Raw genomic sequence first — 15,561 nt, forward strand, 5'->3', positions numbered from 1 at the left:
CTAGGACTGAGTCTGAAGGATATAGTTATCATGATGCTGATAATATAATGCGGGCCATACTGCAAAGAGAAGACCGGATTCTCACAATGTAGTGCAGGTGCTGATATGGGACCTTGCATGAATGTTTCCTCCCTCACCCCCACCCTATCGACCAGGGCCAAACCCCATCCTGGAACTGGGACCTTTTCTTCTTTCCCCCAGCTGTCTGTCTGCCCCACCACCAAAGCGTCTCCACACAGACACCAGACAAGTGGTACTTGAGGAGACCACTTTAACTACAATTTTTGTTGCTGTTTTGCACCATGTTTGGGAACTCTGCTTGGTTAACTGCACATAAAAAATAATCTAACCCCGTTAATTTGTAGCTTGTGTCAAAACCCGGCTTACCTGCGGCCACAATATTAACATTGAATTTATGGGCTAAGAGTCTCAGAGAAACACTGCCCCTCCCTGATCTGTGCCCCTTGGTGATTGATTGTGGAGACACAGGCAGGTGCCCAGACATAGTCAGGAGGGAGTGTACCTCATTCACTGATAGAACTTTGTGCAAATGCTCATTTTCTCATATAGGCTGCGGGTCAAAACCAATTCACTATGTGAGTCACAGAACTTCTCTTACCTTGGGTTTCTCCCCAGCCAGTGATGTAACACACCGTCTGGTCAGCAACCACGTAATTTGGGGAAGGCAGACAAGCTGGGATTACCTTGTCAGTGATAATGGCAGGGCTGAAAGGAAAACATCAAAAGGTACATTTGAGATGCTCAGCATCACTAATTATCAGAGAAATGCAAATCAAAACTGCAGTGAGATATCACCTCACACTGGTCAGAATGGCCATTGTCAAAAAGTCCACAAATAATAAATGCTGGAGAGGGTGTGGAGAAAAGGGAACCTTCCTACACCATTGGTGGGAACATAGTTTGGTTCAGCCACTATGGAAAACAGTATGAGGTTCCTTAAAAAACTAAAACTGGAACTACCATATGATCCAGCAATCTCATTCCTGGGCATATATCCAGAGAAAACTCTAATTTGAAAAGACACATGCACCCCAGTGTTCATAGCAGCACTATTTACAATAGCCAAGACATGGAAACAACCTAAACGTCCATCAACAGATAGCTGAATAAAGAAATTGTGATGTATTTATACAATGGAATACTACTCAGCCATAAAAAAGAATGAAATAATGCCATTTGCAGCAACATGGATGGACCTAGAGATTATCCTATTAAGTGAAGTAAGTCAGAAAAAGAAAGACAAATACCATATGATATCACTTATATATGAAATCTAAAAAAAGGATACAAATGAACTTCTTTACAAAACAGAAAGAGACTCACAGACATAGAAAAAGTTACAGTTTCCAAAAGGGAAAGAGAAAAAGGGATAAATTAGAAGTTTAGGATTAGCAGATACAAACTATTATATATAAAATAGATAAACAACAAGGTCCTAATATATAGCTCAGGGAACTACATTCAATATCTTGTAATAATCTATAATGAAAAAGCCCTTTCTTTCCTTTCTAGAATATCCAAATACCCGAGGGAGTCACTTCTCAGTTTACGGACCCAGAAAACTTGGGAAGTGTTTCTGACCAAACCCAGCAGAGCCCCACTTGGACTCCTGACGGCCGGCCTTGTGCTGCTGGCCTGGCCAGCTCATCACTGTCGGCTGCATCCCTGTCATCTGGAACCCATCAGGCACATCTGATGTCCTCCGTGTGCCTTGTTGACCGTCCCGAGTGTGCCTGTTCTCAAAGCAGCCGTCTGTTTAATAGTGGTCTCCACCCGGACCTATTTCCATGTACCATTAACTTTAAGTGCCATAAACAAATGTATCATTTCATCAGGCCGAATAATAAAATGCCATTTCATTAGGAAACATAAAATGAAAGATAAGACGAAGATGAATTTGCTCTTGTGAGTGTGTGTGTCTACACTGCCTTTTTTCAAGTGCTTTGAAATACATAATCTCATTTGATTCCCCCAAATATATTGTGTTGAAAAGAGAACATCAACATAGAATAACTGAATGAATCTCTGCTATGGGTGTGTGTTAGCTGACTGGGGAACATGCAGTGAGAGAGTTTTCAGGGGAACCCTTGCACCTCACTCTTTTTCAACTCACTCTTCTTCCACATGAGGAAACTGAGTCCTGGGGCCTCTGCTACGACCACAGCCAGTAGGAGGCAGACGGGGCTGAGCCAAATTTTCTCACTGGAAGGTCAGTATTCTTCCCAAAGCCCCACTTCTTAGGGCGGAGACCACCAATGAGCCAGTACCTGCTCAGCTTCAGCAAGGCGATGTCCGCCCCCTGGGGCCCTCGGAACAGCTTGGACACTTCCAGTTCCTGAACGTCCGCTTCAAGGTTGACTTCTTGGTGTGCGCCCAGGATGACCTTGTATGATGTCGGCCTTGAGGACCTAGAGGAGATGATGACATTCGGAGCAGAAGACGGGCCAGCCCTTTGTCAGGTGTGCTCTCTGGGCCATAAACGGATGTCTTCTCCCCGCTCGACTACTGACAATCAGAGACCTCTGAGTGGCAAAACACCAAGTTCACGGTTTACCTGAACCTGGCTGTCAGGAATGTTCTCGGGGCTGCTTTTGGCCTGACCACAGGGGAGGATGATACCAACACTGAGGTCAGCACAAGGACAGACACCCACACTGGGCACCCTGGGGAGGCCAGTGCCCGTGAGGGGAATGGCTCTGTCCTGCCAGCTACCCAGGTCTGCAACCTGCCAGAACTGGGTCTGTCTTCTTCATTCTCTCTAGAAACACCACCTTGGCTCTAATCCAATGGCCCTGGCAATTCTGCCTCAGCTCCTTCACATCCACTCCTTGGTCCCTAGTGTCACTGCCATGGAAGGAAGGAAGGAAAGGGAAGAGGAGGGGAAGGGAGGGGAGAAGAAAGAAAAAAGGGAGGGAGGGAGGAGGCAGAAAATCTTCAAGGCAAGTAAGTCTTGGGGTCTGGTGTCCCCTAAACATACCTCTCCAAGCAGTGGGTAGCAGTCAACACCCACTCTGGGGATATTAAAGTCCCTCCACAGAAGTGCTTTAGAAATCTAGAAGGAAAAAGGCCAGGATTTTAGTTCAAATCTGATTACTTAGTCCACAGAAAGCCAGAAAGAAGAGTTCACTCTGTTTGGTAACATCGGCTGTTCCCAAGGACAAGGCTACCAGCTTATCACCAGGATGGCAGGAGCCTTAAGTTGTGCTCCCAGATTCTCCACTAAGACAGGCTGGGACCTGGCACCTGGGACCCCAGGCTGCAGTGCTGGCACCTGGACAAAGTTTCCTTGAGCAACAGAATACAAAGAAACTATAAGGGACTAAAAATAACTCCATATATGTGCAGTTGGGGCAAGTTATGAACAAGATACAAAAACACCAAAAACCCAACTGCCGTTTCTGAGGTGTCGGGAGCAAAAGCAGGGCACTGTGCATGACCTGTGCACACAGCACCCCCAAGGGAACGGGCAGACTATTAAGCCGGCCCTCCGGCCCCGCCCCGGGCCTGCCCCGCCCCTGGGCCTGCCCCGCCCCTCATCCCATTTAAGGGGCCAGCTAGGGAAGCTGTTGTTTGCTTTCACTCCCTGTGCTGCAGCACGAGTCCCAGGAAAGCCTTGCCTGAAGTTCTCATCTGGCCTCGTATCAATGTCTATTGACTAAGGAGTCCAAGAACCCCGGGCAGAGCACCAGGGGCTCACCCACATGGCTCCGCAAGGCGGCTGCGGCTCAGGAGGGGCCTCGCCACAGAAGGGCCAGTCCACGCAGCTCCAACAGGAGGCCCATATCCCTAGCTTTGACCCTTAGCCCTGAACTCCAGCTCCATGAGGTCCCTTCCATTTCTCTTTGTGGTGAGTCATTCTTCATGGGGCCAAATGTGATTGACAGGCATCTGCTAGTTTACCTGAGAAAGTTCGTTTTGGGGGATACTCCCTAAACCATTTACCTTATAGGACAGCTTAGTCACGTGGTAGCTCAGAAAGCTTGTGTGAGCCACTTGGAAGCCCATCTTAATGAAAGGGACACTAACAGTGGAGTGAAGGGTAGCTGGCCAGGCAATTATCAATCAGGAAGGAGACCACAGGGCAGCTTGGGAAAGAGGGGATTTGAAATGCATGAAAGGTAAAGGCTCTATATAGCAATGAGTTACTAAATAACAAGGCAAGGCAAAGAAAAGCCAGCTCAATCACAGAATGAAATATACTGGAACCAAGTCTACCAGAGGCATCTCACCAGCGCAGGGCGGAAGACCACTGAGCGCGGAGATGGAGTGAGAGCATGCGCACTGGTGCGGAAAAGCGAGGGGACGCACCACCAAGAAGCAGATGAGCCTGCTTCCCTCCGTGTGTGCTTTGGATGGGATACCCGGGAAAACCGAACTTGTTAAAGGCGAGTGCCACTGAAACGGTTATCCGAATCGTCTGGGTACCAGAGCATTCATTCCTAAATGATGGCGCTCGTGAGCTGTCCTACACTGAAAGAGACGTGTTTGCGAACACGTGGGCACCCTTTGGTTAAATTCAGTAATTCACAAAACTGAAAAAGAAAGAAATATGACTCTGTATCTATGAAATTTTACTGATAATTTTACCTTTACTGCCCTCCACACACGTGTCTCATTTCTAAAATATCCCTTTCTCTTCCTTTTACAAAGCAACAGTAAAGAGCTACATAAACCCCTGGGGCCGCTTCCATAATTTTCCTGCAATATTGGAACTTAGTGTAAATGTCTACATTTACAAATTTTGATGACAGTTGCCCAAATCAAGGAAAAGGTTCTAATTCTGGCTATTTTCAAACTGAAGAATATAGAAAAACATTTTTTTAATGTTATAGTTTTCCTTCCTCCTTAGCAGAACTTAGAGGCAGGTGCTGATACCCGAGCTGTGAATATTTAGTGTGAGTGTAGAAAAGTTTTGCAGGGCTTCCACAGAAGGATGGATAAATTGTTTCTGGAAACGGTGTTACCTTGTTCGAAGGCTGACTTGCCAGGGCCAGGAATGTGGGTTGGACACACACCCGCCTACGACCCTTCCAGAACATTTCTTCGGCTCCACCTTGGGCTTTCCACAGTCAAATGAAGAGGACACTGAGGCACAAAGTGGGGAAAAAGTTGCATTTGAAGACATGAAAGAGAACAACTCATGATAAATCCACGGCTCCTGGCCAAAGCACTGAATTTTTGACATCTCAGAGCCCAGACGAAATAGTAGAATCATAAGCATCTTTTGGAATATTTTTTCTAAGTTTCAAAAGTGGTAGTCAACAACACAGAACCCTCTGCTTTCAAGAAAATAGGAGTATTTTTTTTACCTGTTTTCTTGGGGAAGTGATTAAATGAATTGGTAAGTTAGGCATTAGAATGAAAGCTTTTCAGAGAGGAGCTTGACCAACACAATTGTTATTCTGATTTGATGTAATATATCTAGAAGGGGGGAGGTATAGCTTAGCTGGGGAATGCCTGCCTAGCATGCGCAAGGTCCTGGGTTCAATACCCAGTACTGTACCTCCATTAAAATAAATAAATAAATCTAATTACCCCCCCCAAAATCAACAAAAATGCTTTAAAAAGAAAGTAATAAAATATATCTAGAGACTGTATGATTGTCACGGTCGTCATCTGAACCCTGTGAAGTTTACTCAGCACCATAGTTGTCAGCCCCGTTGAAAGGCACTAAGAATATTCTTTTTAAATGTGAATCTCTGTGTGTGCACGTGTGTGTATGTGGGTAGCAAGGATAACTGTACTCAACTGAAATAATGCCTTCTCTCAGCCGGCTTCACCACAGCTCTTTCAGGGAGCCTTCCGAGACTAACCCAGTGCCAGGGAGATGACGTCTGCTCACTTGCCTTTACTCTCTATTCACCTCCTACCTGCTTGCCCTCTCCACCTGGCCTGCAGGGTTCTGGAGGTTAGGGCTAGTGCCTCACCTTTGGTACCACTCACTAATGTCTAGAAAAAATCAGGGGCGACACAGGGTGTTCATAGAGTGCTTCTCCATCGTCTGGAGCCCTTGAAGGTCTTCGAAAGTAGAAGCATCAGTCATTGTTAATAACAGTATTACAAGGGGAAACTTTTTGGTCTTAATCAACCAGAGATTCTATTCTCTAGTGAATCTGGAACCTGAATTTTCCTAATACCTTTCCATTTGTCTTAGCATATTCTGAGACTCTATATATAGAAGTTTTTTTTTAAGAAACATACAATATAATGAAATCCTACTCACTAACTCTGACCTTAATTTCTGTTACTGTACCTTACATGGAGTAGACTTAACATAAATATACTAAGAAAAGAATAACTACAGAGATTACAGTACCCTGGTCTTATTATTCAAAACAAAACTGAAGTTCTATTTCTTTTAAATTACTTATTATTTGTACTGATTGTGTTGGTGGAATTGAAATAAGTTACTAAATCAATTAACAAAAAAGTATAATTTTAAATAAATGAATATAAGTAAATAAATAAAATGATGTTTAAAGTGGGCCTCTTTCAATTTTTAAAGTTAGTATTAAAGGGAAAAACCATACCATCCCTTGGTAAAATTGAGCAACAGAACCCTGGCCTAAAGAGAATATGGTTCTGATTTCAATTTGTTTTCTTGTGCTTCTACTTGTGTGCAGTTTGCATGGTGCCATTTATTTTAATAACACAGGATGTTCACACAAATTGTTCAGGTGAGTTGCTTATATAAGTTTATGTGTAAACTAAAAAGTTAATCAATGGTACTTTTTCATTTTAAAGATGAATTTTTCTTGTGAATTATGCATAATGTAAAGTTCAGAAAATTACTATTAGGAAATTTCTCACTTAAATAAAGGAAATCCAAAATCTCCCAGGGAGTGAGCAATAATTAAAAAGAGAGAGAGAGAATGAAAATAACCTTAATAGACCAAGTCAGACCTCGAAGAGATTCCACATTCTGAAAAATCTGAATAAAATTAGAAAAAACACGCAGGCACACACACAGTAATTCCCTTAACCTTTTAAGCCCTGACCTGACGTAATGAAGAACTGTGATTTGAGATTTCATTCAATCTACTCATTCAGCAAATATGTATTCAAATATATAGAGAGCCTGTCTCTATTTAGACATTGCTCTAAACACTAGAAAGAAGGAAACAGCTGAGGTCTGTAATCTTTACATTCTAATGGGTGGGGATGTGAGAAGATGTGGCACTGGAGGATTCCGCTGAGGCCCCAGAGATGCGGTGGGGGGGCGGTGTAAGACAAACCCCTGCGTGCAGACTTCAAGGCAAGCGGCCTCTTCTACAGTCTGGCATCCTCACCCAAGTCAAGGATGTGAAAGAATCGGGTTCTTATTGATGGAAGAAAGAAGAAAGAATGGAGAGAAGGTTTTTTCCCGTGGACCATGAGGTCACCCACTTCATCACAATGTGGGCGTGTGATCACTTGGTCTGATCTTGAAAACTATTTCCTGGGGAAGGTGGGGCCCCAGGCCTGATTCACACTTGAGAAGCCCACAGAGCCCCACGGCAGGTGAGGGCTGCACCTCGGATGTTCCTGCGCTTCCCTTCCACGGGAATCAAAGGTGCATGAATCCCAGGCACAGCTGTGGGGCAAGAATATCAGGCTTTGTGACAACTTAAAGGCAACCTGGCCAAGCGGGCAGCCTATCCAGGGTAGACTGTCCAGGTGGGAAGGGGCAGAGCTGAAAAGCAGGAGTGATGAGCAGCAGGGAGGCCCTGACCCCACCCAGGGAGGGCCACCAAGGGAGCTTCTGCAGAACAGAGAAAACACCCACTGGAGAACGAGTCAGCTGTAAACTCACCTGAAGGCCAGAGAACACAGTAACGACAACCAAGCAGCATCTTTCCTGTCACCTGGCTTCTCCCTCCACCCCCTGCTTTACTCAAGAGTGTGGCCCCAGGCTCATAACCCCTTCCCCAGAAACCCCTCCCCAGCCACCTCCAGATGTGGACTTAAGTGCCTCTGCAGAGTCAGCCTCTCCCCTCCAGCTCTGTCCCTCCACGGGCCAGACCCCGGCGCACACCCTCAAACTGTGCAAAGGAGAAGTCCAGGCTGATTACGGGGAGCCAGGGCCGATGCCGTCTGCAAAGATGGGTCAGCAGGAAGAGAAATAGGGACCCAGTCACAGTGCTTTGCCTTGTTGTCCAGACCTACCCATGGATTTGTCATCCCCAACTTTTTAGAACTAATGTCCACTCCTCTTTCCCTGATCCAAACTTCTCGTTCCCTAGAAAAGTCTCAGACAAATGAGGAGAGAGCCCAGATAAGCTTTCTGAGTTGTCTGGCTAATGAATTGTCATCGTAGGACAAAGGGAAGTTGGGGCTTAAGAAAGAGCTTCATTTCTTCTCATTAAATTCTTAGGAGAACAACGTGCACATTTACAACGCACATTATACGTTTAGCTGTTTCCTGCTATTTGTATTTTCTTTCTTACTTCTCAGCTGCTGAAAGGGAAAGTCATCCTATCTGGGTGACTCTAAGTTTGGTCTTCGCGCGCCCCATGCCAGGCATCGGAGAGCTCAGTGGAACCGGCGGGAGACTGATTAGATTACCTCTGATCTTGCTCTTTTGGAGGTTGTCCTGTTTAATTTAAGGTGACGGAGGGTCAGGGAGAGCCTAACCAACAGAGCTGAGAGTAGGAGAGATTCAAGAGGGTCATGAAAAGGGGCTCAGGGGGAGAGAGCGCCCTCTCCTGCCCAGACGCACTCAGCCCAGACTCTTGTCGTGCAGACCCATATTAAAGAGGTGATGTTGCATTTATTTAGAAGTCATTTCTTTCCAAAAAAAAAAAAAAAAAAAGAAGGAGGAGGAGGAGGGGAAGGGGAAGAGGAAGAAAGGGAAGAAAGAAAAGGAAAGAAAGCGACTTACCACACTGAGGGACATCACAGTAGTCAAAAAGTTTCAGTGGATTTGTTGTGTAGCACCAGGGGCCATTGACGTCTCCATCAGGATTACGGCAGTACTGAAAAAAGAGGCAGGTGTACAGGGGGTGGCACACACGGGGGCAGTAAGGGAGAGGCTGTGTCCTGAGGCACAGACATTTATTTCGCTGCTGTCCCTAGAAGATGAAAGGTAGCGCCCCTTCGGCGGGGGTGGGGGACAGGGTTATTTTCCAGGCTGCTCATGCAGCCTCTGACTCAGCATATGCCATCGGTCATGTCTGCTCGTTCAGAAGGAGCCCCAACCTTGAGGCTACTCCGCTGGAGAAAGAGTGAAGACGCTGAAGGGTCTTGAGGTAGAGACTGCACAAAGGCAGGCTGTGTCCGTGGAGACCTTAGGGACGCAGCAACAGAGGGCTGTGGGCGTGCTTGACTCGCCTCACCCCTGGTTCACTGCCGTCTTCTACTCAACGACGCCTTTTGCTCTTGCTTCGGAATTGCTTATTCCCCTGGACTGTGCACCCTCCATGGGTCAACCATGGAAAGACCATGTCTCCTTTTTCCTTCCCTCAACATCCCCACTCCCAAAGGAAACTGTCCCAGAGAGAGTGTGAGACTAGGGAAACCCTACTGCATGGAGCCCTAATGGCCCATCCAATTTTTTATTAGAAAAATCCAACTAAAATGTCATGAATGTCATCTTTGATCATCAGAACCTGGAGGACAAACACTGGGAACTATAAACAGCACCTAATAATAAAAGCCGGCAGGAAATGTCGCAGACAGAACTGAGAAAAAATGGAGGTCAGCTGGCCGGTTCTCACTGCACCTCCCACGCTGAGCCTTGGGCCCCTGAAACTCCTGAGTGTCTTCCCCCAGCCCCACACCAAAGCTTAGTCAGGCTGAAAAAGAGAAAGACAACTACCATACGATATCACTTATATGTGGAATCAAAAAGACAGACACAAGGGGCAAGATAAAGCTCAAGTGGTAGATCTCCTGCTGAGCATGCACAAGGTCCTGGGTTCAATCGTCAGTCCCTCCTCTAAAAATAAATAAATAAACCTAATTACTTCCCCTCCCTAAAAAAAAAAAAAACTAAAAAAAAAAAAATGAACTTATTTACAAAACGGAAACAGACTGACATACATAGAAAACAAACTGTGGTTACTAGGGGGAAAGAGTGAGTGGAGGGATAAATTAGAAGTTTGGGATTTGCAGATACAAACTACTGTATATAAAATAGATAAGCAACAAGGTCCTACTGTATAGCACATGAACTCTATTCAGTATCTTATAATAACCTATAATGGAAAAGAATCTGAAAAGGAATATGTATGTATAACTGAATCAGTATGCCATACATCACAAATTAACACACATTGTAAACTGACTATTCAACAAAAAGCTCAGCAGGCTGACTTCCTGCAACACAGGGTCAATTCGGTTTGCAAAGACTGGTCAACAAAAGACGAAACTGAGCCCAAACCAAAGCGGCTTACATTTTTTTCCAGGCCTGCCCGTGGGTTTGTCTCTGGAGTGAAGATGCGGTGTCTGTGGGGCTCCTGGGCAGCCCACTCCTGGCAGGGGACGCCGGCCACCGTGGTTGCCTTCTTGCCCCGGTATCCTTTCCCATTCCCGAGCATGCAGTCTGTGGGGAGGAGAAAACGGCAGTCGCGGGGCACCACCCGGACCCAGGACCGCGGGAAGAAGCGCAGTGCTAGGTCTCCCTGGTGGCCGACTGTCGCTCCCTCGGAGCACCGGCATGCGGAAGACTCCAGAGGGCGCTGCCAATTGTAACAAGTTAGCGGAAACACTGCTCAGAAATAATCGCACACCGAGATGTCAGAAGGGGAACTTCGGCTAGGACACTAACGTAACCAATTCTATAACGAGCTGAGCGGTCAGACAGACGCAGCTGGGAACTGTTCGATGACTCCTGAACACCTCAGTCTCAACAAGGATGGAGAAAAAGAGAGCAGATTGAAAAAGATTTTAGAAGAAATATTATTTTGGCCAGAGCTGTGCTTTGAGTTTTGGGATGAGAAGGGTAATAAAGAGATGACTAGAGACCCCTTACCCCAGCTTGTCTATCATCTCAGGCGTTGGGGATGGGGGCTTCAGTGGGACCCCTAAAAGAACTTGATGGGGGGCCCAGTACACAGTGCTCTGATGGCCACTCGGAAAACCCACAGAGCAAAAGCTGGGCCAGCTGATTTCTCAGACAAGAAGCTAGGCTGTTCTGGCATCCTGTACTGCCGGTATTTGCCAGGACCAGGCTGTGTGAGTTTCCCATGCACCAAATGTGGGGCATCACGCATAGGAGGACCATGCAAGGCCACGTCAGGTCTTCTCTAAGAGGGGCATCCAGCTGGAGCACAAAGCCCCAGTCTCACCAAGAATGAGGGAGGGGAGATGAACTCGCCCTGTCCAGCAGGTGTCCAGTGTCCAGTAGGGGACAGTAGACAAGATTCTCCCACATCGCCAGGGAGGCAAGCCCAGGTCCAGAAGGAGAGGGGTCTCAACTTGAAACCAAGGTCTCATCATAATCATTTCTGTTTAGAGGATTTTGGATTATCGGACCAGCCGTGGGACCAATGAGTCTCATGTCAGGGCAAGGGGGAACCAGCCCCTCTGTTTCCTCACCCTGGGCGGGGGCAGAGCACGTCCTGCCACCTGACAGCCACAGGACCAGGGGCTAAGCACTTAGAGAGACACACAGGCTAAGGGCCAGGGAAGCAGAGAGGCGTGTGATTATTTTTCCCTCCCACCACAGATGGCAATCACGTTCTCATGCTCAGACCGCAAACCCTCGGAGCTACATGGCTGCTTCTCCAAGTGTTTGCTGAAGATCATCACCTGACAGACCTATGAGCACGCTGAGCTCGGTACATTCAAAACCAAGTCAAATCGTTTCTATTCCTCCATGGACAAGGCAGACTTGCTTTTCTAGAATCTCCCATCTCGGCCAAAGCCACCACCAACAACCTGTAATCCACCCAGGCTCAAAAATGATATCTTTCCCTCACAACTGATTAGTTTTCAAGTCCCAGAGGGACCGCCCACCCATGTGACACCAGCGAGAGCAGCTCCGGCTTCCCCAGGTGATGTGCTGAGGCCTCCTTCCACAGCGCAGACGCAGCAGCGCTCGCACTCCCTGGGGCAGTGAAGCCCCTGCCTCTGCAGGATTTTCCATCTCTTTTCCCCCCAGGGCCCAAGGATATAGATGTCTGGTCTTCGACTTCTTACCTGCTTCAGAAGGAGCCTCTGCATTTGGAACTTGGCCAACAGCCGGAGAGTGTGTGACAAGCACTTCCGTGTTGGAGCATTTCCTCAGGTTACAGTACTCCCATCTGACGCTCGGATCAGTGGTGTAACACCAAGGGCTTTTGTCAGCATCTGGATTCCGGCAGTAGTTCATGGTCAAGCCCCTGTAAATTCCACAGCAACACAGGTCACGACAGGTGGGAGAATCTTCAGGGGTCCCCCAACACCCTCTGAATTTTGTTCCAACGAAGTGTTAACAAGTGACTGAAATATTTCCAATTGTTATTATAACGTCACAAACACAGAGGGTCCTCAACTTCTAAACAGCTGGGTAAGTTGTAAAAAATAGGTTATAACTTTTACTTCTAAAACTCAAAAGTAATATATGCTGCATATAAAAACAGATAATGTATAAATGTATGAGAGAATCAGACCGTCCTCCTTTCCGTGGGAGTGTTAAAGACATTCCCCAGGGATAACCCATATGGATTCTGAAGCATGTATTTTAGACTTGTTTTCTATGCACATGCGACTGTATCTGTACCTCTGACTGTCTCTGTGGGAATACGTGGGGCCGTGTACGCTGGAACTGAAACGTGTTTTCCCCGGGAAGATAAGACGTACAAGGAGATGACAGTCCCAGGCCAGCCCCCTTAGTCTGTTACCTCGTATCGTAGCTAAAATGCTGTATATTTACAACGGAAAAGATCGCGACAGTAAGACTGTGAGTATCATACGTAGATCAAGTGGGTTTGGGTTCAGGGTTTGAAAGGCTCGTGGAAGCTGTCCTGGAAAACCAGCTTCCAGGTAGGGTGGGGTTCCTAGAGGATGTACTCTGGGGGAGACGGGGAGAAGTAGCACACCCTTTAGCTGCAGCTGAGGACGGAGGGAAGGGGGAGAAAGGAGACGTCTGCACAGACGAAGGGCCCTGAAGGAGCAGAGCCAGGAAACTGGGTAAAGACACAGTGGACGAGGAGTCTGGGGCTCACGGAGCGACTTGGATCCCTGAGGCCTTCCCAGAACTTTGCCCCAACCTCTTAGAACTCTCATCCTTGGAATCCTTCTTACAGTTTAGATCCAGGACCCATGGCTGTCTGAGATCATTTGAAACAACGTATTATGGGACCCTAGCATTGTACCTGTGGGCCTGTAGACAAGGGCTGGCCTCGGGCGTGGGCCCAGCACCTGGGGAAGCTGCTCAGCAGGTCTCTGAGCAGTTGGATGTTTTAAAAGCTTCATCATATGAAACAGGCTCCTTTTTTTTCTTTTTTCAAACGTTTTGATGAGTTCTGATAAACACACATACTATATAATCCATAGTCCTATTGTGATGGACTTTTTTCAAACGTTTTGATGAGTTATGATAAACACACATACTATATAATCCATAGTCCTATTGTGATGGAGAGCATGTCCATCGTGCCCCACAAAGCTCCCTGGGCTCACTGGTCAACTTCTGCTGCACTGATCTTCATGTCCCACTGGTTCTCAAAGGCATCATCAGGTTAGAAGCACAACAGCCAATACTGAAGGAGAACCCTGCACATATTTCTGGAGCCCCTTCTCTGCACAGGTCCTTTCTCATTACCACTCAGTCTGCTCAATCCCAGCTGCCTCAGGAAGCCCCAGCCCCAGTCTCCATCTCCCCAGTTCAGCCAGGTCGCTGTGGCCTGCTTTGGTTCCGTCTCCTTGCACTGCAGTCCAGGAAATGTTTCCAAAAAGAAAACCAGGGTCATTGTAAGTTTGATCTAATTTATTTTTCCTTCTGGAAAGTCTAAGTCCTGTGCTGTCTATTGTCTATCAAGTGAAAATAGGTTTTTTTTTCATACATTTTACTGCCGTTTATGGCAGAAAAGCTGGTCTGGTCACACCTCGTCTTTGTGCATCTGTCTGTCTATTTTGCCCATCAGTATCTGCATACTTTCTGATCTCATCTTCCTCCCTGCTTTTGCTCCTAATGTTCTGGTAACTCACATTGGAACACTAGCGTCAGGACCCAGTGTGTCTACACAGACGAACACAAGCCTCACTTCGGGAGCTGGAGGGTGAAATGGTAAAACCCCACAGCTGAAAGACCGCACTGATCTTTAGCAGACGCTGCGGAACGATACTATTTCTAAGCCTTTAGCCATTTGTTCTGAGCTTTCTGCTAGCACGACCTCAGCACTTCCATATATCCTGCTTCCACAAGGCTACCCGGGAACTATGGCAGCCTCTAGCTTCTCAACTTTCAGAAATTTTGCTCAGAAGTAATGTGTGGAGACATTTTGTCTCACATTCTGGAGCAAAGGGAAATTTGGTCCTAAGAAGTAATTTTCAAGCATGGCCCTTTCAACATACATTTAACTTGGCTGTTGCTCCTCCAATGGTTAAAAATCAAAGACATACGCATTTGGGAAGTTTTCTGGGGTCTTCTGATGCCGGTGTGGTATCATAGATGACCAGGACTGACACTTCCTCCCTGTGAGAGTGGTGGACGATGTGCCCCGGTAGCTCTGCCCATCTCCGTTGTAGCAGTCCTGGACCACAGGGGTTTGTTCAGGTGGTACTGAAATTGAAATAGAAGAAATCAGTGAATAATGACTAGAACAGAGAAATACGTGAAATAATTAACGACACAAATAGAAGAGTCATCTCTGGAACTAACACTGTTCTCTTTTACATGTTGGCAGGCAGGTGGACATGCAAAGAAAACAATAGATCTATAACATTCTAAAATGTCAATGCCCTAACTTTTTGGTAACTATTTAATTAAGAACACAGAAAAAAATAAGCCAGGAAGAGTGCTTATAATTGGAAATTGCGGTCACGTGAAAGCTCTTTTTTATGGCTCTTCACTGAGTATTCATGAGAACAACTAGGCAGGCCTCCAGAGAGAGACACACTCATTGGTGTAGGCTGCAGGTGGTGACTGGTTGCCAGTGAGGAATACATGAAAACCTTGTGCATCTCCCCCAGACTCTCCTTATACAAAGCCAAAACCTTATGCAGAAGTCCATTGCTCCTCAGGGAAGGATAGAGGCAAAAAGCCTGTTACCCTGGTGGAGGTGCAGGAAGTTCTCTTGTTCCAGGATACTTCACCAACGCAAAGTGGGGGTCTGCTGCTCTCCTACCCAAGACTCCCCACAGATACAAGCTAGAGTTTAGCTCCGTGGGGAAAAGGGGCAAGAATACTGAGAAGTGTTACCTTCAAAGCCCTGGTGCACAGAGTCTGTCTAAGGCTGAGGGTGGCCCAGGAAGATAGAAAATGCCTGCCTCCACTAAAAGTTTGGCACTGGGTATCAAGAAATAGTCGTCCATCACTAGGGCTAGGTTAAAAGCATGGAGCAACCCTCTCTGAGGCACAGGCATGCAGTGATTGCTAGAAACTGAGGAGGGATTGAGAATACTGAGAAAACTCTT

The 15,561-nt window shown here is 46.6% G+C and overlaps 1 protein-coding gene across 1 annotated transcript in view; it reads right to left on the bottom strand.

Moving 5' to 3' along the window:
* The window catches only part of PLG (plasminogen), a 41,426-nt gene that overhangs the window by 5,261 nt on the left and 20,604 nt on the right, over positions 1–15,561 (bottom strand). Inside the window, exons 10-17 of the mRNA XM_006178995.3 lie at positions 14,548–14,707; positions 12,142–12,323; positions 10,395–10,543; positions 8,882–8,975; positions 4,986–5,106; positions 2,999–3,073; positions 2,289–2,429; positions 620–726 (exon numbers count right to left, since the gene is read on the bottom strand). Coding sequence (XP_006179057.2) covers positions 620–726; positions 2,289–2,429; positions 2,999–3,073; positions 4,986–5,106; positions 8,882–8,975; positions 10,395–10,543; positions 12,142–12,323; positions 14,548–14,707 — 1,029 coding nt within the window. The remainder of the gene's footprint in view (positions 1–619; positions 727–2,288; positions 2,430–2,998; positions 3,074–4,985; positions 5,107–8,881; positions 8,976–10,394; positions 10,544–12,141; positions 12,324–14,547; positions 14,708–15,561) is intronic.

This window comes from Camelus ferus, chromosome 8 (assembly GCF_009834535.1).
Source record: "Camelus ferus isolate YT-003-E chromosome 8, BCGSAC_Cfer_1.0, whole genome shotgun sequence".
Lineage (NCBI taxonomy): Eukaryota > Metazoa > Chordata > Mammalia > Artiodactyla > Camelidae > Camelus > Camelus ferus.